Raw genomic sequence first — 23,920 nt, 5'->3', positions numbered from 1 at the left:
TTACTTTTTATTCCAATATGGTCTTCAACAGTAACCCGGAGCAGCTTCCCATCGCATGTGGTCTCTGCAGACCTCACACACGAGGATTGATTATAACAAACTGAGGTTATTTTTGCTCTAACCCTAACCCTAACCCTGCTCTAACCCTAACCCTAACCCTGCTCTATCCCTAACCCTAACCCTAACCCTGCTCTAACCCTAACCCTAGCCCTAACCCTGCTCTAGCCCTAACCCTGCTCTAACCCTAGCCCTAACCCTGCTCTAGCCCTAACCCTAGCCCTAACCCTGCTCTAGCCCTAACCCTGCTCTAACCCTAGCCCTAACCCTAACCCTAGCCCTAACCCTGCTCTAACCCTAGCCCTAACCCTAACCCTAGCCCTAACCCTGCTCTAGCCCTAACCCTGCTCTAACCCTAGCCCTAACCCTGCTCTAACCCTAGCCCTAACCCTGCTCTAGCCCTAACCCTGCTCTAACCCTAACCCTAGCCCTGCACTAACCCTAACCCTGCTCTATCCCGAACCCTAACCCTAACCCTGCTCTAACCCTAACCCTAGCCCTAACCCTGCTCTAGCCCTAACCCTGCTCTAACCCTAGCCCTGCTCTAACCCTAACCCTAGCCCTGCACTAACCCTAACCCTGCTCTAACCCTGCTCTAACCCTAACCCTAGCCCTAACCCTAACTCTGCTCTAACCCTAACCCGGAGCAGCTTCCTATTGCATGTAGTCTCTGCAGACCTCAAACACGAGGATTGATTATAACAAACAAACGGTTATTTTTGCTCTAACCCTGCTCTAACCCTAACCCTAAAGGCGGAGTTATGGTTCTGCATCAAAGCGATGCCGTGCCTACGGCGTAGGGTACGCGTCGATGAGTACCACACGCCGTCACTGACGCAGCCGCTGACGTGTACCTCCCAAAAGTTGTAACTACGCGTCGAGGCGACACCGACCAAACGCATTTCCGGTTTCCGGTTTGAAGCAGTCGTGAACTTTCAGCGCGTTTTTTGCACAATAGTTGTCCTTGTCTCTTTGATTAACAGTGACCGGAAAAGTCGGAAAAACTGGTGGAGTGACGGAGAAGTCCGAAGGGTTCACGACGGCGTCACGGTGACGGCATCACGGTGATGGTGACGACGTAGGCATGCCGTCGATTTGATGCAGAACCATAATGCAACCCTAGCCCTAACCCTAACCCTAATCCGGAGCAACTTCCCATCGCATGTAGTCTCTGCAGACCTCACACACGAGGATTGATTATAACAAACTGAGGTTATTTTTGCTCTATTAGCATTGGACTTTGTGAATGCGGACAGTTGTGCCCTCCTCCCAAACCACTGAGCGGTGACATCTTGAAAAAAGTGGTTGTTGGTCTTCAAGTATCAATTTTATGAGGATATGAAAACAAATGAACCCACTGCAGGACTTTATGATACCAGATATGTGAGAACTTGAACCGGTAACCTGCCCTTGTCGGACTGGGTGGGATGTGCATGTGACTCTCAACACAGCACCAGTGTTTCATGGATGCTGTCATGCCCTTCATTCCCTGATAAAGTGGGCTTTTACCCACACCATGTCAGCATAAAGCCCTCCCTGTAGTCCGCCAGCTAACCGTGCATTAGTCACATGCACATAGTTCTTAGTTCTCCAGCTAACGGATAATGACGACTAATATACACTATCTTGTCTTATGTACCTTTGACAATTTATCTGTGTCTCTCCCCTCTTGGTTCTTCATCCTCTCTTTCCTATCTCCCATTTCCTCTACCCGGCTGGCCTTCGGCGTTAGGCCCCCCCCCTTATGAGCCAGGTCCTGCTCAAGGTTTCTTCCCTCCTGAAGGGGAGTTTTTCTTGCCATTGTTTGGCTCTAAGGGTTTTCTCCCGCTTGGGGAGTCTTCACCTGCCGTTGTTCATGTAATAATAGCTCGGGGGTCATGTTCTGGGTCTCAGGAAAACGCCTGGGGACAACTTGTGTTGTAATAGACGCTATATAAATACAATTAAATTGAACTGAATCAACATGACAGAAAACTGTTAACATTTATTGAAAGATATTTATAAATTGTTTAACTTGCCGCATGATTTATTATTCAGAGGACTCTAATATCGAATTATAACATTAAACACATGGTCTTGGTTCCTTTTTTCCTTCTCCTGCCTGGAAGCTCCATCTCCTGCATCCTTTTACCAGTGCATTCACTATTCCTCCTATTTAGGAGCCTAAACCATCTTAGTCGAGCCTTTTTCTCATGTTTTTTTTTCTCCAAGAGCTCGGTGGCTGTTCCTCTCATGTGTTTGTTCTTAATCCCATCACTCCCAAAGTAAAATCTTATTTTCATCCCTGCTCCTTCCAGTCCTGCTTCCCATTTCCCATCGCTGCCTCTGAACAATAAAGAAGGGCAGCAGCGATGAGGGTCGGGACCTCCAAGCTTCAGATTCTCAGGGTCTTGTTCATCAGTGTGGTAAGAATGGAGAAGGAGATCAACGGATGGGTGGGGACAAAACTGACAACATTTACTGTCATACAGTAAATGTATGACTTAATATTGACTTTATTCACATAAAATCTTGTAGTTTTCCTTCACAGGGGTCCTGATTCGCTGTCATATACTGTACTTATCTTTGCTTTTCGTAGATTTAAAGATATTCAATGTTCCGTCGCAGCTTGAAATTTACCCTACAGACAGGAAAATGATGCTAATCTCCATAGTCATTAAGCTTTCCACATGTCACAAAACGAGCAGATACACGAAAAATGTTGAGCCATTAAAATGTCATATCAAACCATTTTTAGAGCTTTACTGTGTAATGTGATGTTTGCAGGACCGAGTCTTCGTACACTTTAGAATCATGTCTGTTGAGAAATAATTTCTATAATTTTAACACCTAAAGTTGACAGCATCCCACACAGTTAGAATATATTAAATAATGAGGCGTCCATCCACCTCCTGGATGCAACGCATGCGACCAGATTTTCAAGCGTGCAGTTACGATCCTTGTGTTTGTTTTGGTCGCTGGATCCTCACTGAACATGACCCGTGTCTACTTTGTCCTCACGCTGTAATCAATTAGGAGACTCATCTGGCTTGCATGCATGCAGCGACTAAAACATCTTGATAGCTGGAATCAGATATCAGTTTTGGAGGTGTAAAAGAAAATGAGTGTGACAGATGCCGTGATAGAACCACTGATTCTGAAGGGGTTAATGAAGTAATGTTAATTATGACATCGGTAATGACTCATTTACTGCTTTTCATGCTTGTCAGGATGGAAAACATCAATGTGCACTGACTGAATTTGATCTGGGTTCTTAACTGGAGGCTGGAGTTTGTGTTGGTACATTTAAAAAAGCTGCTGATGTCCATGAGACGCTACATTTGTACATTTCAGGCCTGCAACAGATTTAAAAAATGGTTGTTTTAAAATCCTCTACACATCCTCTGCTGAGGCAGATCCGTTCAGGCAGGTTTTACCTTTAGTAAGGTGTGCACAGTTTCATTTTCAACTTGTGTTTTTGAAAAATGCATCTTTGGAAAACGTATTATCTTCCAGACTTCTTATGTCAATGTAAAACCTTTTGGATGAATGCTGCCAGTGTAAATGGCGCTTGCTTGGCATTTGGACCTTTTTCTAAGATCCTGAGGCACATGTGCCCTATTTCTTACTAAATGAGATCTGGAATATGAATTCACCTGATGGCTCCGAGCCCAGAGAGATCAATACTGCCTCCAGACAAGGTTAACATAAGGCTTCTTTTTTGCTCAGTAAACCTTTAAGTGGCATTTATGAATCTGGGTTTCCCGCAGTAATCCCTCGCCCAGGTGATTATATCGGCTACTGATGAATAATGGTTGTTGGCGCGGGACTCTGAAGCAAACGAGATCCCAGTTTAGACTCAAGCTGCTGCCCTTTATGCACTGAAATGCTCCCAGATGCAGGTGCTGTTTAAGCACCTGTTGACCAGAGCCCCCTGTACCGGGGGCAGGTGTGAGCACAGGTGTGACCAGAAGCATGACAACGGCCCGCTTAGTCAAGGGTAAACGATAATATGGCCCACAGAAGAAGAAATGTGCGAATCCTTCACAGTATTTCTTTGAAGATCATTCATTTAAATTAAATTAATACTCCTCAAAGTCATCTTTAAATACTGCTTTTGGTTCAATTCATCATTAAAATCACCTGATGCTACTGTACAGTCCTCCCTCTATGACCACTTTTTCCAATCCTTCTATCCAAGGTCAATGAAAATTGCTTTTTGTTATTGTTTTAGCTCAACGTTTTCAGATTTTTCCTGGTTCTAGCTCAGGTGATGTATTTCACAATTCTTTTTTCCCCGATTCGTGTGCTCACGACCTTCTCCATGTCTATGTCAGCAGACAAAGTACCTTCAACCTCCAGCTCGGCCTTGGACTCCCCTCCGTTGGTGAATACATGATACATTCCAATATCCTCTTTAGTCGCTTCGTTTATGATCAGAATGTGCCTCTTGCCATCTTTTTTGAACCTGTACTTTGAACCTGCGTTTTCCCGGTTCAGCTCAACTCCGTCTTTCTCCCTGATGAGGACAAGAAACAGACACACACACACACACACACAGATCAGTGACACTTATCAGAGATACAAAGAAGTACCCAGACTCAGCAGGGCTCCACATGGTCGGCCTGCAGAGACGCGGACTCTGAGGAGAACCCGGGCTAATGGGTCGGTGTTTAGTCACGTTTAGTCTAAAGCCAGTTTTAAACACGGAGAGGAGGATCATTGCTAGACCTGGCAGAGATCCCCATGCAGAGCCGTCTGGGAGATTTGCGAGGCCCTGTGCGAAATGGCCGGGGGGGGCCCACAAAATTTTTGGGTTTTTCGGGTCAGATCGGGTGTCTATATGCGCAATTTTAACTCTCCAATTATCAAAATACTGGATACCTTCCCCTGCCTCATCATCATCTCTTGCCTCGACGTGGGGCCCCGTGGCTGCTTGAGACCCGGTCGGATAGGTGATTTTTGTAACAAATTTATCAAACAAGCCTTTCAGAGAGGCATTAAACTCTTCCATTTTCTTGAGTTTTTTTCTTTTTTCATCCCCTGATGGAAATTTCCTGATTCTGTCTCGTTCTCTCGACATTGTGTGACAGTTTGTTCCAACTCCACTCCAATCAGACTAGCTTGTGTCTGCGCTTGGTCTGACGCAGTTGTATGGAACAACAGACACGCGCATCATTGCACATATATTTATTGATATGCACAGACTAGCACACATTTAGGTCTGTAATGGAACGTGACTGTTGATATTTATAAGGGAAAAAACGAAAAAAAAATTGGGAAAAAAAAAAAAAAAAAAAAAAAACGCCCATAGAGCGAGGTCTCTTGGGGCGCGAGGCCCCGTGCGGTTGCACGGTTCGTACACCCCTTGCGGCGGCCCTGTCCCCATGGTTACCTACGCTAAACACAACCGGCTCCAGAGTTGGCCTCGTTCTATGCTATGGCAATGTCTTGTGGGTAGCGATGTCAAGCACGCATCGTGCACTCCAGCTGCACCCAGAGCACCGAATCATGAACTTCTACAAACCCAAGAGGAATTTTATTTACCACTAAGACGAGAGCTGTGGTCTCTTGAGGACAAATTGTTGAGTGCAGCACCAGCTTGATGACTGAAAGAAGACGTCAGCACGACCCTGCACCAGAGGCTGCTGGTGGTTTGTCAGAAGCAGTTTGAATCATTTTTAAATATCATATTCAAGCCCGTATCTTTTGAATTGTTATGTGTAATAAGTGACAGCGCGTATTTGGGGGATTTCATTAGAACATCATTTCCTACATCTTCAATGAGTTTCCATAAAAGAGGCACTCAAAAACAGTTAAGGAGAGATGGATAAATGGCGTGCCATTGTGTAGTTCCTATCTGTTCTTACTATGAAAGTGTAAATGATAGCAGAGGACCGGCATTGAAGCTGTCCATCTTTTAGAATCACAGAGGGACTTTATTCCCACCTGCGTTTCTATTGGCCTATCATTTTTTTCATTGCACAACTAATGAAGTCGCACAGGGACAAAAGCACACACACACACTGTGTGTGTATTGTGCCGTATCACCGCTGCAGCATTGTGCATGCAGTTGAACGAGCAGCAAATGTATATTTATGATATTTATTCTCTTACAGTCCTTGACTTGCAGCTAACTGCTGCACTCACCTCTGGAACATAGATTAGAAAACTAATTAATTTACTGGTATCAGATAAACATTTGATAAATTCAATTAATTCAGCGAAAAAGCATTTTCCACAAATCCACCATCGAGCGCAGTGTCAAAGGAGCTTCACTTTTAATATATCAAAGCATAAAGTGGAAGAGCTTTCTTCTCAGGTGCTGCACAGCAAATAAATGTCTGGCAATTAGAGTGCAATGAGTGTTAAAATTAATAGCCTATATTAACTTGCTAATGTGAACAATTAACTTTTTCCGGCCAACATTTTTCTCTTGGCTTTTTTGCATTTATAGTGTTGGCTCGTGCCGTAGGAACGCATCCATGTTCTCCTCAGCTCTCAGTGGGGAGATCTCCTCTACGCTGGTGGAAATGCACAAGGTCATTTTTGTGCAGAAAAGGAGAAAAGAGAGCAAAACATCTAAACTTTCAAGTATTTAATATTGAATATCATGAATTTGCTGAATCCTTCTGCCGCTACAGATGCTAAATGTGTTTTATTGGGGTCTGAAACTTTAATTCAGGCAGGGATTTTAACTGCAAATCCCTGTCTGAGTGTGAATGCTCAATCAAGATCTCCCAAAATGTCTTCTCCACCATCGGTGCTCACTGGGAAACTGTAGAGGCTTTTGCACTTTCAAATATATAGTTTTGTCACTGTGCTCACTATACAGGACTGTCTCAGAAAATTAGAATAGTGTGATTTTCTGTAATGCAATTACAAAAACAAAAATTTCAAACATTCTTGATTCATTACAAATCAACTGAAATATTGCAAGCCTTTTATTATTTTAATATTGCTGATCATGGCTTACAGCTTAAGAAAACTCAAATATCCTATCTCAAAAAAATAGAATATTCTGGGAATCTAAGCCATAATCAGCAATATTAAAATAATAAAAGGCTTGCAATATTTCAGTTGATTTGTAATGAATCCAGAATGTATGACATATTTGTTTTTTTAATTGCATTACAGAAAATAAAGAACTTTATCACAATATTGTAATTTTCTGAGACAGTCCTGTAAATGCAAATGAATAAAACCAAGAATAACATGTTTAACCACACGTCACATTTGTCAAAGAAGAATTTTTTGCAGCATCACAAAATACTGGCCAGGAGTATCTGCTTGAAAGCTTTTACCTTCTCATTTTCATTCAGGTATTGCATAAAAAAGCTGGATATAAAGTTGGAGTGAAGGAGAACTATTGAATTTGCTTTTCATAGCCAATAAATATCCGTGTTAAACCTAAAAGCACAGCGTCTCACCATCTGACATGAGCCCCTTCCTCGGAGACCTCGACTTCAAACTCCACCTTCTCACCCACCACGGTGTGAACGTCATCCAGCAGCTTGGTGATGGTGATTGGAGGCTCTGAGGACAAACAGAGAAGAGTCTGAGCCTGCAGCTGAACTCTCACGCATGAAAAGTCTCACATTTCTACTTTAAGATGTTTATATTTTTGGAAGAAAGATTTCTGGGAAAAGCATTTTGCCAGATAATTGCAGTTGTTAAGTAACAGTGACAGTAAAGATGACACAGAAACCACGCAGCAGTCATCGCCTGCACTTGAAAACCACCTCAATACGTCTGTGACGTCCTCGTGGAAGTGCGCACGCGGGTCTCCTATAGAGGTGGAAGGTACTTGAAACCATCTGAGGGGGCGTGAATCACACCGTGCAACCACATGGCGTGATGCTTGATGCTCCGCCAGCGATGACTATTCATCATCGTCAGCATCCAGGCCCCCTCCAGACATCTCCATTCCCTCGGCTGGTGAGCCCACAGACTCTCAGAGCCACAGACACAGCTTCACAAAGACATCAGCACTTTGACTGCAGGCCTCACATACATTTTGTGAAATGAGTTTGACGTCTTCAGTATATGTTTTTGTTTCTTGGTTGCTCTTTTTTTCTTCCCTGATAAACACTAAGGCATGCATGTCCCTCGGGCGAATATACGGACGTGGACAAAATTGTTGGTACCCCTCTGTTAAAGAAGGAAAAACCCCCAATTCTCACTGAAATCACTTGAAACTTACAAAAGTAGCAATAAATAAAAATGTATTGAAAATTAAATGATCAAAATCAGCCATTACTTTTGAATTGTTGATTAACATTGCATTGATTGCCTCAAAAGGTTGTGCAACAAAATATTAAGTTATGGGTACCATCATTTTTGTCCAGCCCTATTACATTAGTTTGTTTTTTTTAATAATTATGTTAATCAACAATTCAAAAGTAATGGCTGATTTTGATTATTTAATTTTCAATACATTTTTATTTATTGTTACTTTTGTAAGTTTCAAGTGATTTCAGTGAGAATTGTGGGTTTTTCCTTCTTTAATTGAGGGGTACCAACAATTTTGTCCACGTGTGTACGGACGCAGGTAGCCTTGGAAGCAGAGCCGCCGCAAGGGGTGTGCGAACCGTGCGACCGCACGGGGCCTCGCGCCCCAAGGGGCCTCGCGCTATGGGCCGTTTTTGAAAAAAAAAAAAAAAATTATTATTTTTTTTTTTTTTCGTTTTTTTTTTTCGTTTTTTCCCTTATAAATAACAACAGTCACATTCCATTACAGACCTAAATGTGTACTAGTCTGTGCATATCAATAAAATATATGTGCAATGATGCGCGTGTCTGTTGTTCAATACAACTGATCAGACCAAGCGCAGACACAAGCTGCTCTGATCCAGACGGTGGAGTTGGAACAAACTGTCACACAATGTCGAGAGAACGAGACAGATTCAGGAAATTTCCATCAGGGGATGAAAAAAGAAAAAAACTAAAGAAAATGGAAGAGTTTAATGCCTCTCTGAAAGGCTCGTTTGATAAATTTGCTAGAAAAATCACCAATCCGACCGGGTCTCAAGCAGCCGTGGGGCCCCGCGTCGAGGCAAGAGATGATGATGAGGCAGGGGAAGGTATGCAGTATTTTGCTAATTGGAGAGTTAAAATTGCGCATATAGACACCCGATCCAACCCAAAAAACCCAAAAATTTCGCGAGGGCCCCCCCGGCCATTTCGCACAGGGCCTCGCAAATCTCCCAGGCGGCTCTGCTTGGAAGCATTAAGGATGGGGGGGCAACCTTTTAACCCTTATAAGAGCAGAAACAAGGTCTCCAGAGATAGTTGAGTTGTGATGCTGGCTCCTAGTCCCAGTTAGTTTGTGTTTACACATCGGTCGGCCGCTACTGGGAGCTTATCGCATCTCCCTACTTTCCATTCAAGATCTTTCTGAATCCATCTCTCAAGGTCATAAGTCCATACAACCCACTGTTTAATTTCTTAGAATAATTTGGTGTCATTTTCCACGTTACCTATTGTGAAAGCTACATTTTGTACTAAATTAATCATGATGTTCGCCCCAAAAACTTTGGGGCTCATGCCTGAACGTCAGCTTTATCTTCCATCAACCAAGACTTGGGGCTGAATTGGAGGTTTTGGGGGTGTTTAACTCACGTTTATCATATTTAACTCACTCCCCAAAGCTTTGTGAGGGTAACCTTCGATGTTGTTGTGGAAAAACAACATCCAGCAGATAATCCGCCTTCATACTGACAAACTAAAAACTCTACAAATCATATTCAAAGCGAGAACTGATTCACTTCCAGGCAATTTACAGAAAATGTTTTGTGACAGGGAGGGGGGTTATAATTTAAGAGGAAAATATAATTTCAAAAAACAATGTGTTCATTCTAAAAGGAAAAGCATGTGTATCTCAGTTGTTGGAGTGGATTTATGGAATGGGTTGGGTGATGGGTTGAAGCAATGTACAAATATAAATCAATTTAAAAAACGGTACAAAAAGGAAGTTCTGGGAAGTTATTTGGTTGAGGAGTTATGTTAAGGCAATATGGTGTTTGTTAGCTGGTTAGGTGCAAAGGCACAACCAATGGGAAAATCGGTAGCCTATTAGGTAATTGCAGCTATTTATTATTAATATTTATGTTTAATTTATAATAGAGGTAACAAAGGGGCAGGGTTAAATAAGTTTTACTTCTACCTGCTCCTTTTCGGACACTGTTTTTTTTCCCCCCGTTTGTATTACGTTTTTGTTGTTGTTGCTTTTTTTTCTGTATGTTTTGAATTTGTTTAAAAATCTTATATTTTTTTCCTTATGTGTTCGAAATAAACAATTCAATCAATCAATTAGATCTTTTTTAGGGACACCAACACGGCATGGGAGCGGCCTCTGATGATGTAAAAGCAGAATGTTCCCAATTACAAGATATGAAGCAGTTAATTTGTCTGTTTATGCTAAATCTGATATGATGTGTTATAAGATATAATATATTAAAATATAATGGTTTATCTCAGAACTATGCAATAAAGTACTGATGTCCTTCACATATCATAACTCCTATAAATGAAAATAAGCCATGCATAAGGATTTCACTTGATGAGCAGAATAAAAAGCAAGCTGCATGTTATTCAGAACCACAGAAATAAAGGGTTGATGATGCAGCATCGTGAAGGAGAGCAGGGCTGACGAGCCTCTCCACGCTCGTCGTACAGCAGTGTTTGCTAAAACCTCCTCCCTCGTAAAAGACGGATTCCTCCAAAGACGGTGACTCATGTACCTTTGACAAAAACCTCGGTGAAGCACTTCTCCTCCCCGATCACGCACTCGTAGGCTGCGTCATCCGACAGGTTGCACTTGTTGATGGTGAGTGACCTCTTGTTGCCCACGCTCTCAAACACATACCTGCACACACGGGGACGGTGGGGGGGAGATTAACACGGTGAGGGCGAGCAACAAAAGGAGCCACCGAGAAACGAGAGCGTAATGAATAACTGCATTCGGCACAATCACATTCACGGGGCCCGATGACACCCGAGTGACTCAGTCTCTTTACGCTATGGAGCCACGCAGTTCTGTGAAGACCTTTAGAGACGCGTCTGCAGACGCAAGCGCATGGGCTGATGCGCTCAGGAAATATGGGGACCGCATTCAAAAGGGCTGCAGAAATGGTAGGCAGTGATAGAAAAGATCGCCATGGTTACAGGCTGTACGCATTCCCATCCTCAGATGACTCAAAGTCCATTAATAGTAAGTGGAACTTGAATGCTTAGTAGGTATGAAGCAGAGTTGTCACTGAAAGAGTTTAGGAATAAAGCAGCATCACATCAGGACACTTATCTGCTGCCGTGGGACGTTGGTCCTGCGGCCTTTATGGTTTTGTTTAAAAGATCTAAGAGAAACCAATGAATTTATTCCTTTATTTGTGGACACCTGTCTCCTGACAGCTGCCTTGTCAGTTAATAACCTTAACCCCTTCATATTGTACATTTCTGTTTATACATTTTATTTTATTGTTTATACATTTTATTTTATCTCCTATATATTTCTTTTATATTTGTATTGTGTTGCACCAATCACTACAACAAATTCCTTGTGTGTGTTAACAAACTTGGCAATAAACCCCTTTCTGATTTCTGATTTCTGGCTGCCTGATGTATGAAATAATACATCAAAATGTACTTTTGTTTATTTTAAGTGTTCATTTTATATTGAAATAAAAACAGTTTTCTAATTATTATTAGTTTTTGTATCTTTTTGAATAAATAGGTTATTTTTATTTCTTAATTCATGATATATTTTTTTTTTTAGAAATGTTTTATTGGCATAAATAATTTTTCTTCTTTATTTTTATTTTATTTAACCTTTATTTAACCAGGCAAGCAAATTAAGAACAATTTCTTTATTTACAAGTGCAGCCTAGGGGGGTAAGGGGAGGGAGCTAAGATGAAAAAAACAAAGTTATATAAATACACAAAAAGACATTAAAACACAATACAAAAGATAAAACAATTAATCAAGTAAAACAGTCAGTATGCATGAAGGAGGACTAGAGGCAAGTGCAGGAGTCTGTTGTACTTAATAAAGGATGTAGTTTGAAGGTGGAGATGGAAGTGAGAACAGAAAGTTTAAAGGTTTTTTGTAAGGTGTTCCAATCAGAGGCTGCAGCGAACCGGACCTTCTGTTTTTCTGATTGTGACGGCAGTGCAGAAACAGAAAGGTATCAATCGATTATACAATCAGATCCTCATGTGCCCTTTTTTTAAAATTTCTCCTTCAAATTTTCTTCCAAAATATTTTTATTTTGTTGTCAAGAGCAAAGGGAATGCTAAATCAATCTTGTTTCCTGGTTTATTTGATGCCTGAGTCTACCGTCAGTTCTGAATGTTGAATCTCAGCGAGCTGCACTAAGAAGGTCTTCCCTTTTCCGTGTCTGTGTCAGCCGAGTTACGGCTTCCCATCTCGGGCACCACGAGTAGTTGGTTTGAAATGATAAAAAAGAGCAGCTTAATCGTACGAGACATTTCTAAATACCAGGGACTTTAAGACACGTATGAGCTCGGCGGCCACAGCGAAGTGCTTGGGAAGACTTCCAGAGAGACTTCAGGACAACAGAAAACGTCTCTGCCTCTATAATGACATTATAATCATGATAAAAAGGGGCTGCATTACTGCCAATGGGCAGCATGAATATTCTGAAAACAGCAGATGGCAGAGCCATGGAAAAAACTACCAGTCGCAGCAACTCCGGCCTGTGCAATAAAACACCAAAGGAAGCCTTGGAAGGAGCGGCGAAGGGTGACACCGGCGCTAGATAGAGCTCAGCAACTCCAAACCTACATAAATCTAGTTACATCAAAAGTCCCAAACATTTTTTAACTGTGCATTTAAATAGTTGCTCTAAAAATATTAAACATTGGCTTTTTCAAAAATGTTTGACCTTCTTTTTCCTTTTTTTCCCTTTTTCTCTTTTTTTATTTTTTTCCTTTTCTCAACATTACAACTTTTTTCTCGAAATTTTGACTTTTTTCTCGACATTTCGACTTTTTTCTCGACATTTCGACTTTTTTCACGACATTTTGACTTTTTTCTCAACATTTTGACTTTTTTCTCAACATTTCGACTTTTTTCTCAACATTTCGACTTTTTTCTCTCAACATTTGACTTTTTTCTCAACATTTCGACTTTTTTTGCATGAGTGCATAATGAAAAAATAAATCTTCCCCCAGTTATAATTAATATAGATACATGCAGCACGTGTTGCCTTCATTCTAAGGTTTATACAAGACTTTTCATTTTTTGCGGCTCCAGACATATTTGTTTTTTGTGTTTTTGCTCCAATATGGCTCTTTCAACATTTACCCCTGACCTAGACATTACCTTCTGGTTTGTGAATGGCCATTCTGGAGTTTTGAGATCAGTATTTGGCCGTTGGCATCTTAGTGAAGTAGTTATATTCAGAAACTGTAGCCGTTTGATACCTGACGGGTTCTAACGTCTATTTATTTTGGCATTAGGGCATCTGGGGTTCAAGTAGGAGAAAGATTGTCCTCCAGTCGCTGCTAATATGTCCTAATTTATTTCTTTATTTATATCTTCTAGGTCTTTTGGTTTTTAATTTGTGTTCCAAGCAAATTATGACGCAAACATGTACCGTTCATTTCTTCCTTCAGTAAATTTTCAGATAAATAATTCACGTTTTCCTAATTTTTATTGTTTTTTTTGTTTTTCTTTGACAAAATCTTGTTTTGCGGACCAGTGTTCAGCACATGACTTCCAGTTTCCAGTCGGTCGCATAGTGTAAAACTTCACAATGACTTGAAACATCTGAATACAAGAGAGCAGATTGTGTAGTCTGAACAGCACAGCAATCAGCAATCAACTGGTTATCTGATCTTAGTCGCTGCGCTCGTGAATGGAAATCAGGCAATAAAACACTGGTGCCATTTTTCATGCCGGGTCTGTTTTTAATGACCTAGAAGTCAGCAGCCAAAGCACTCGATCTGATCGTTAGACTAGTGTAGTCCATGTATCACGTCCACGGACCTGACTGATGATCTCTGGGCCTGATTATGAAGCAATCCCATTAAACTTCTTATCACGTCTTTGGATCAGTAATATTAAAGTGATAGTTAAAGTTTATTGAAGTCACGAGGTCGAGTGGGATGTCCTGTGGTGATACAGCCATGGCAGTGAGTTACTATTTTGGTGCTGCGAGAGGCTTTTCCTGACAGTGATGCAGCACCGGCCGGGACGTTCAGGGCGTGAAAGCCATTGAAGAGAGAGATGCATGAAGTTGATCACATGATTCACGGGTGAGTCAGTAGTGTTTGATGTACCGGAGACATTGAAACCTCGACTTCAATGCCAAAATAAAAATACCTTTTTGTCATTAACATTACAAACACATATGCAAATGCAACATCCGAGCTGTTTCATCCTCACCTGCCAAATGCAGACAACTATACACAGACCTCGGATGATTGACAGGAGATCAAACCAAAATAACGATGGCACGGGCAGCGTAAGGCAACATGAAAGGAGCTCCAGTGAAAACAAAGCTGTGTGACATGTTTAATCACAACATATGTGATCCACAGGACACCCGTGCATTGCTTTTTCATACAGAAACGGCCTACCAGGTGTTCTAGGTCATCAAAAGAAGACCTACAGCAAAACTGGGAATGAGAATAAACGATTCTAATGCCCGAACTACAATCAAAAAGCAAATTGTTTTGTTTTGGTTAATTTTTTTTCAATTTCATCCAATTTTCGCAGATTAACTCCTTTATATAAGTTCCTGCCTGCTCTAACAGCCTCATCTAAGGTGGCCGAGACCCGCCATTGCGGAAAATTAAAGAAATGCTGCAAATAAAAAGAAACGCTGCTGCAAATAAAATAAACGCTGAAAATAAAAACAAACGCCGCTGCAAATAAAAGAAACGCTGCAAATATAAAAAAAAAACGACGCAAATAAAAAAGCCACAACAGAAGTGAATTACCGGGGACTATTTTTACTGATGCACCGGTGTTTTTATGTGAAAGAGAAGAAGAAGACGAAGAGGACGTGAGTGAAAAGGAAGAAATAAGAAGAGCGAGGAATAAGAAGAACAACGAACGAGAAAATAAGTGAAAAGGTTAGTGTTCAACGTCGCTACGTGTCATTTTTAATGTGCAACACCGGTGCATCGGCAAAAATAGTCCCCGGTAATTCACTTCCGTTGTGGCTTTTTTATTTGCGTCGTTTTTTTATTTTATTTGCAGCAGGGTTTCTTTATATTTGCAGCGTTTCTTTCATTTGCAGCTGCGTTTCTTTTTGTTTGCAGCGTTTATTTTATTTGCAAAGCGTTTATTTTATTTGCAGTGGCGTTTGTTTCTGTTTGCAGTGTTACTTTTATTTTCAGCAATGGCGGGTCTCGGCCACCGTACTCACCTGTAAGCACCTGCCCTAATATTTGATACGGTAGTTGCAGGTTTTCAGACACTGTAAAAGGAAAACGAAGCCTTGTTGAGCATATTCGGTCACTTTTTTCTTTTTTGCGTTTTTCCATCTCAGGTGAGAAAGATGAAAACACTTATCAAGCTGAGTGTAGCCCCTCCACATAATAGTTTAGTAGACCAAATGTCTTCTCTCATGCACGCACAGCTGTAAGGACTCTGAGGTGGCTCACTTGGCAGACGGTTTGATTTCCTGTCCGTTTTTGAGCCACTTGATTGGAGCGTTGGAGTCGGCCACTTCCACTGAAAGCGTGATCTTCTTCCCCTTGTCCACCGAGTAGGCCGCGTCCAGCTTACTCAGGAAAGCTGGCGAGAAAGCATCATGTTAGAGGAGTTCAACCACCGCTTTAACAGACAGATAATCCACAAGAGCCGGCCGGCAGCAATAACAGGCCAACACACATTCCTCGTGGCGTCCCGGCTATAGAGTCTCTCCCCCGGGGCCTTTAAATGCCGCCAGTATTTACAGCCTGCAGCATTAAAGAGGTCTAGTTTCCTCCCTGCACGCTCTGCCTTTGCCTCCTAACATCTCTGCTGTCTCTTCCTCTGCTCCTCACCATCACTCTTCTTGGGCTCCGCCCTCATCTTCTTCAGCCTCTTCAGCATGCCCCTCAGGTCCGTGATGCCGTACTGAAAAGCAATTTTCTCGAAGTCGCAGGGCTTGGCAGTCTTTAAAATGTCCCAGACATCCACTTCCTCCTTTGGCTCTTCCGGTTTCTTCTCCTTCCTAAATGTAACACGAACCATACGGAGGGTTGGATTAGAAACTGTGGGCCAAATCCACAAAGAATAGATTGCGCCCGCAAATAGCGCTGTGAATTGCGCCGCATTTGCGCCGGCAATTTGCCCCGCTTTAAGGTCCTATTCACAAAAGATTTTGCTCTAATGATATGCCGGCGCAAACACGCCCATAAAGTTTTGCAGTAACTTCATTAACACCGGATCGGGATCAGATCAGGATCTGTGTTTTGCTGCACACACCTACAGGTCAGCTGTTAAACACACACATTCTAGATGTATATGTTTATATGGTGGAATTGTTTGTAATAAAGCAGCCCCTTACTGTATGGATGAATCCTGAGCTCCGTCCTGTTATTTTTATTTTTAAATCCGAGATAAGTCCACAACCCCACTTGATCTGACTGTCTACAGTCATGTTTGACTGTAGATTTCACCCTTAATATCATTCAGTATCACACAGGCTTGAATGATATTGAAGAGAGAGAGAAACAGAGACAGAGGGGAGTGAGGAGTGAGTTTGCGCGCAGTTCATACATGCTTCGAAAAGACGGTATTTGCTCCACTATTTTTGCGTGTGGCAAATAGCGCTGGCCTTTGTGAATTAGACGGTTTTTGCAATGAGGCTTATTTGCATAGAAAGGGGGCAATTTTGCGGCGAATGTATGAATATTACCTAATTTATATGCATGCAAATGGCACAGGCGCACCATGACACTATTTGCTTGGCAGCGCAGTTTGTGGTGCAATTCGCCCTTTGCTGGTGCTTTGTGAATTAGACGCTCTCTTTTTGTCTCGTTTGCACCGGTTTAGCGGCCACAAAAGCCGCGCAATCCTTTTGTGGATTTGGCCCTATGTCGTTAAAAGATGTATCTCTGGCAGCAGCCTTACCTTTTCTTCAGCAGGCCGCTGAAGTCGAGCTCACCTGCATCTTCACCTGCATCTCCGCTGGTTCAAAGAGAAGAGATTTGCATTCATTGTTGTATTTACTGTTCACAACAGGCCGCTAAAGAACATTCAGTAATACACATGCTGCGTCACAAAATAACAAACTAAAAATGGGTGCAAATAGTTCAAGAGACAAATACTTTAATAAACGCATAAGATTTTTATTGCATCTGTGTTTCCAGTTAAATCTTACCTTTTCTTTAAATCCTCTGTTCAGACAAAAGCAAAAATAGGAACATAGAGCATAAGCATTTGGTGAGGACTGCAAGCTAGCATCATGCCCTGAATTCAAGCGACAGACAATAATCATAACAAGCAGCACGTAAGCGCCAGACAAGGCAGCAGATTCGTTACACATGAAAGGAACACAAGAGTAAGAACGCATTTTGGTAGAAGAGAAGCAAGGAAGACAAATGCTTTGTCATAAAGACAATTGATTAAGCAAATAACATTTTATTATACTGTAAAAGTGTCCTCAGTAGAGGACACATACACTCACTTTAAGTCATTCATTCACTTTGGCTGCTGTGGTCGTAATAAAGGATCTGGTGAAGTAACTTCAGAGACAGTGATAAATAAGTCCACGTGACGGCTGGGAAGCACAGAGGTTATTTGGGAAATGCTTAAGGCGTTATTAAAACAACATTTTGAAATCCAGTTTTCAACATGGCATTATTTGAAAAGAGAATATTGGAAAGCACAAAATCTCGGCCGTTTCTAAACAGATGCAATGCGGTACTCAAGACTCGGTGGTGGCTGAGAGCGAGCAACAGACCGGGGAAACCCGCAGATTGGGCTGTGAATTAGACAATCATGTCTATAATTTCAAAAATATGTGCGATGCAGACACATACAAGAAAAACCGACGGCTGCTGAGGAAACACAACACAACACAAGTTGCACAGCCTCACAACAGCCAGCATGTGAGAGTGAGGCTCATGTTGGTAATAACTGGGCTGAAACAAGGCTGTCCACCGGCCCCATGACATCCCAGAGGGAATGATGCACACTGCAAATACCAACCAAAGTAATAAAGCCTTGTAAGACTATTTTTCTAGTTTTAAGGCTGCGTCCCAATTGACCCCCTCGCCCTCGTTTTCTTCACTACCCCTAACTTTTGCGCGTTCCCGTGAAGGTAGTGGTGTCCCAATTCCTCTTTTCACCTAAGGGGAGTGGGCATAACGAGGGCGAGGGGCTGAGAATATCCCCTTCAAATCGAGGGTTTTCACATGCTGACTTCGCGAGCGAGGGGCTATGAAAATTTCCCAGAATGCTACGTAACCTACGCCGTAGGCTCTGCGTCGATTTGACTCGCCGACCGAGAAACAGGCAGAGTCGTCTCAGATTGTGACCAAGGGAGCAAGCATTTTTTTGTGAGAAATAGAGAGAAATAATCCTGTGACTCGTCAGATTTGTTTTAGATGTTTCTGATATAATAGTTTTCAGAAACCACCAAGTAATCCAGCTGTTATCTGGGTAATTTACACACTTTCAGATAAAGTTGCCGAAGATCACGCCAGAATAAAGGGATTTATGGTTCCGCGTTACACCAACGCAGAGCCTACGGCGTAGGTTACGTAACGTATGCCGTAAGCTCTGCGTCGATGTACGCGGCGACGTACGCCGTACCCTACGCCGTAGGGTCTGCGTCGATTTAACGCGGACCCATAAATCAGCTCCGGAGCCGGCAGACAGAAATCTCGAAATTTCGGAGCAAATTTCTTAACAGGCATAGCTACAACTGTTAGATTTCATCTATTAAACCAAAATCTTCCTAAATGATTTATTTCAGCCAGCGTAATTCTCAACAGAGCTGCAGGTTTCTCTCCCGGGACGACGGCGTGGGTCGACCCAGCGATCACGTCTGTTCTCGGGCTGTGAGCTGCTGCTCCTCCCCGGGGCCGGCGGCTCTTCTCATCTCCGAAAACGTCGAGTCAAATTTCAGGCGTTATTTGGATAAACTGAGCCCCGGTTGCGGATCTTAAAGGTTACCTTTATGCCTGAAAAAATATTAAAACTTAATAAAGCGGCATATTAACAGCGCTACAGCTGAAATTAAAACAGCTTTTGGCTCTCAGCTTCCTGATCAGGTTAGGGATGAAAACGAGGGGGAGTAGGAGAAATGGGACAGGCACCTGGGCCAAGTGCCCTAGATCTCAAGTGCCCTAAAATCTCCCCCTTCTTTTTTAGGGGGTAGGGAAGAAAAGAAGGGCGAGTGAAGAAAAGAAGGGCGAGTGAAGGGGAATTGGGATTGGGCCTAAGAATCTTAGCTCTCAACACCATGGTTGGGATTCTGTTTTGCTTAAAAAATAAGACCATTTTGACTAGATTTAAGAATATTAGGGGGCTGTTTTTGCCGTGCAGGATTAGACGTAACTGGGCAGCGTGCCCGCTGCGTGTTCGCCCGTGTGGGCTTCGCTTGACCCTGAAAGGACCCCAGATTAGCACAGTTCGGCCACACGATCATCCATCCAGGCCGAGTCAGTAACCACCTGAATGTCAATTTTGCAACCTGAATGATTTCGTGTCATGTGACAGTTCAGCAGATGATGATGATGCGCTTGTTCAGTGTGGCTTGGATGAAAACCTTTTCTCTTAACACAGATGTGGCCGGTGGGGAGGCTGCCTTCGAGTCTTTGACATAACCATCAGTGAACAGCTGCACCCACATTAAAAAGTCGATAAAATCTTTCACAGTGTAATGTGAGATAACAGGGGAGTAACCTGTTTCCTCGCATAAAGCCCTGTTCCTGGCATGCACATCTGCCACCACGGGGGAGGAAAAGAAACACATTTATGTGACTCTGAATCATCAGTCACCCTCTCGCGCTCATCAAGGCAACAAGTACAGTGCATGAAACACACCAACAAACAATTACAGGACCGAGTGCTTGTTGTTTTCCACTATGAATGATTTTTTTTCAGAGCGTGGAGTGTGTTTTACTGAAGTGTGCTTTCTGAAGTGTGCCTTTCTCTGAACTCCTCCGAGGCCAAGATAAACACGAGAATATTCAAAGCCGTTCCGGCTGATCATGTGCGTTCCATGGATGAGCAGTTTATCCAAGGCTGACATCCATCCAGGTTCCCCTGCTATCTGGGCAGGAGTAAACTCTCACGGGCCCCTTATTCACAGGGAAAGGAACCATCAAATGGTTGGGCGAGCAGTAAAACGATGGTAACTGTGCTCTGTGTCCACGGCTTTTGTGATACATCATCAAACATGAGCACATGTGAGGGATTGTGGAGGGCGGCGTCGGGCGACGACTGCAATTTAAGGCCAAATGTTAGGAGCAAGGCACTTCAGATGTTTGACAAAACACTTTGTTTAAGGATATTATTTCTGCATCTTTGCAAACTGATGTGAAAAACTGGAGGGAACGGTTCACAGAAAGGGTTTATTTATGTGTGCAATAGAGCAAATACACTTTCTTCTTGACGAATAGACAATAATTAATAGAAATTTTAATCGGTTTAAATGCAAATTTTGGAAGCAAAATACTCACTCTTTGCACAACCTTAGAACTCAAATTCGGCCTGACTAACGGATTGATGGAGTGGAAAGAAAAACGTTTTTGAATCTTTGGATATTTTCTGGTTTTCTGCAGGAATTTCCCTTAAAATGTGATCATATCTTCATCTTTATCACAATAATAAACAAATGCAATGTACTTAAACCAGTAATATGAGGGCAATAACAGTTCTTCATGTCTTTTTTTAATACCCTCGTTAAGCATTTACAGTTCTGGCATGAAAAGTAATTGAAGTTGATAGATGTTTGAACTTCTGCTTCAGTTCAGACATATTTGTTGGACGTCTGGCGTCTGGAGTTTTGTTGAGATCATTCAACATCCTCTCTACAGAGTAAACGCCTGGATTCTGGCCGGACCTTTTTCTGAATCAGTTCTGTGGTGGATTTACTTCAATGGTTAGGGTCACTGTCCTCCTGCATCACCCAGCTTCTGCCAAGCATCAGCTGGTACGCAGCCGTCCTGCTCTTATCCTGCAGGATCGTTTGGTAAACTAGGAAATCCACTTCACCCTCAACGTTGGCCCTGAGGCACTAAAGCAAACCCAAATCATGATGCTCCCTCCGCCGTACTTTACTGTTGTTACTTCCAGTGATTAGGCCTGTGTTGAAAAAATCAATTTCCCAATTCTAAATCGATTCTCATATTAATTCCTAAAAATCGATTCATGTGTCTAAAGATCGATTTATTTTTTATTTTTCTTTCTTTTATTTATTTATGTATTTTTTTCATCATTACATTACAACTTTTGGTTATTTTTTTGTTTATCCCCAAAAAATGAATATTTTGTTGGACACGAGAATAACTGGTGTCATGTTTTTGTCTTTAAATATGTTTAAAGGTATGAAAACATTAAAGTGTTAGGTTATAATTGCATAAATTGTCTATATTTCATTACTTTATATACTGTCTTGGGGTTACATTTGCAAAAAATGCTAAAAACCAAATGCTCAAAAATTAAAAACCAAAATAGACCGAAAATGGAACGAATAAAAACGGAATATGGGAAAAAATAAAAGCGATTTCATCTGTCTCTGTTTCCTCCCTGGATCTGTTTGGTAATTCTGATCCACATGATGTTTCTGGGAGCTGATTGGTCCTTACAGCATCATTAGCTGCCAATACTTGCTGTTAAATCTCAATATAATACTAGTAGTAATATTTTGCATAACTACAGTCATATAATTCATGCAACAGCTCAAAAAACAGTTTTAATAACACTAACCCAAATCAATATCGGAATCGAATCGGATCAGATCGAATCAAATCTTGATAATCGATTCTGAATCTTAAGAATCGGAATCGAATCGATTCTTGACATTTGAATCAATCCCCAGCCCTACCAGTGATGTCTTGAAACCTTTAGCTGTTACTCAAGGATTCTTCTTAACCCCATTGAGGATGTTTGTTGAGCCTTTGGAGTCTTCTTTGCCAGACTTTGACTTATTAGAGCCGCCACAGAACTAAATTGTCTCTATTTATTAAAATAAAACAAGTATGTGTCCAACTGTAGACAGATGGATGCCGGAATACTTTGAGATTCCTTTGTATCCCTTTCCCGCCCTGTGCAGATTAACTACTTTCAACCATCTGTCTTCAAAGATCTGCTGTTTCTCCATTGTTTACATTAGCGGACGCGTCTTATGAACTGTAAAATCGTGGCAACTGGATGTTAGTGATAGTACTTTTTTTTTCAACATTCGACTTCCGTCCTGGCACAGTTCTCTCAAGTAGCTTTGGACTGCATGGACACAAAATTTAGGACGCATAGCCATTAGACGCATCAGACGGAGACAAGTAAAAGAGCAGGAAACAACCTCAGAGACTCACAGTGAGCTGGAGTTAGCTTACGGGCAACAACAGATCCAAACGGTTAAGCAAAGCAGACACACAAATGCAGAGTAAAAGAGTAAGACTGCTTCTTCGAACTGATGAAAACTGGCAACATGACTGTTGGGGGGATGGGCGGGGGTGTGTTGGGGGTGTTATTTGCATATTTACTGATCCCCAAGCACTAAATCTGGCAAATGTACGGAGTTACACCTAAGCTATTTTAAGACATACAGGGATTATTCTTATTGGAAAACTCAACATTTGTCATTTTAATGAAGATTCGTTTTTAGGGATTTATTCAAAATCATAAAAAAAGAGTTTAGCAACGGCAGTCTAAAGTCTTCACGGAATGATCTTACAAGTTTGGCGCACCTTTTCTTTGGAAATTCTCCCAGTCTTCCAGGCGGAGGATAAGCACCCAGCAATGTTCAGGTTTCCTGAAGACGCTCCAGTGGTTTCAGGAAATAATGTTCCTGGAGTTTAGTTTGTTCTCTTTTTTTAAATCTAAACTTGCACCACAACATGAAATCTTACTTATCTCCAAGTCACTTTTGCAATGTTTCGGAGAAAACATTCCCTCCATCATCTTCATTGATTGTACGGATTGGAAAAAATAGTTCAATATTTGTTCTATTGGATCGTAGGGTTTTGTTTCTCATGGTCTGACAGTCACACAGTTTCCACACCACCATATTGGTTATCATCTAGTAAGACTTGCTCATCTCTGATTTAAAGAAAACCCCTCGATTAACCTTTCCTGAACCTCCTCTTTGGCAAATCTATCGCTGTTTCTTCGTCAAATGTAAGCACATTTGATGAAGATGGAAGTGGACGATGGAAATGGTGTTTGGAAAGGACCCCAAAGACCACCGAAGACCTGCAACTGGAGACGCACCTCAAAAGAATCTGAGGATTCCCAGAGGGCTGAGGCGGGTGAGTACCTCTCTTTTTTCACCCTGCAAATGTTCCTGACCTCATTTGCAGGGCAGTCCCTGCCATGGTTTTGGTGTTTAGTTCCTGGATTATTTTGAAACCCGTGTCTTTGTGTTTCAGTTACGTCTTGACTTCCCTTGTTCTCATCTGCCCTGATCGTCTCCACCTGCTAGTGGAAAGGCACCTTTAAAGAGTCAGGATGTGCTAAATCAATACTCTGTGTTTTCCGTCGACCATTTTTAGATAGCAGAATGCCACCGTGGGTTATGAACACACACATTGAAGAGGGGACATTGGGCCTTCGTGGGATCACTGTGAACGTACAACTGGTTAGTGGAGGCTGAATGAAGGTCTGATCACCAAGTATAAGTATAAGGGGTTAAAGCAGGGGTGTCAAATGTGCGGCCCGTGGGCCGCATGCAGCACGAGAGAGATTTTCACGTGG

The 23,920-nt window shown here is 42.0% G+C and overlaps 1 protein-coding gene across 4 annotated transcripts in view; it reads right to left on the bottom strand.

Annotated features, from left to right (window-relative positions):
* Positions 1–23,920, bottom strand: part of mybpc2a (myosin binding protein Ca) — a 98,734-nt gene that overhangs the window by 22,656 nt on the left and 52,158 nt on the right. For all 4 annotated transcript variants that reach the window (XM_061711180.1, XM_061711181.1, XM_061711182.1 and 1 more), the window contains 6 exons: positions 17,126–17,182; positions 16,054–16,223; positions 15,670–15,802; positions 10,779–10,903; positions 7,467–7,572; positions 4,386–4,555 (listed from right to left, as the gene is read on the bottom strand). In XM_061711180.1, coding sequence (XP_061567164.1) covers positions 4,386–4,555; positions 7,467–7,572; positions 10,779–10,903; positions 15,670–15,802; positions 16,054–16,223; positions 17,126–17,182 — 761 coding nt within the window. The remainder of the gene's footprint in view (positions 1–4,385; positions 4,556–7,466; positions 7,573–10,778; positions 10,904–15,669; positions 15,803–16,053; positions 16,224–17,125; positions 17,183–23,920) is intronic.

Source organism: Cololabis saira, chromosome 21 (assembly GCF_033807715.1).
Source record: "Cololabis saira isolate AMF1-May2022 chromosome 21, fColSai1.1, whole genome shotgun sequence".
NCBI classification, from domain to species: Eukaryota; Metazoa; Chordata; class Actinopteri; order Beloniformes; family Belonidae; genus Cololabis; species Cololabis saira.
This window is presented reverse-complemented; position numbering and strand designations above follow the sequence as displayed.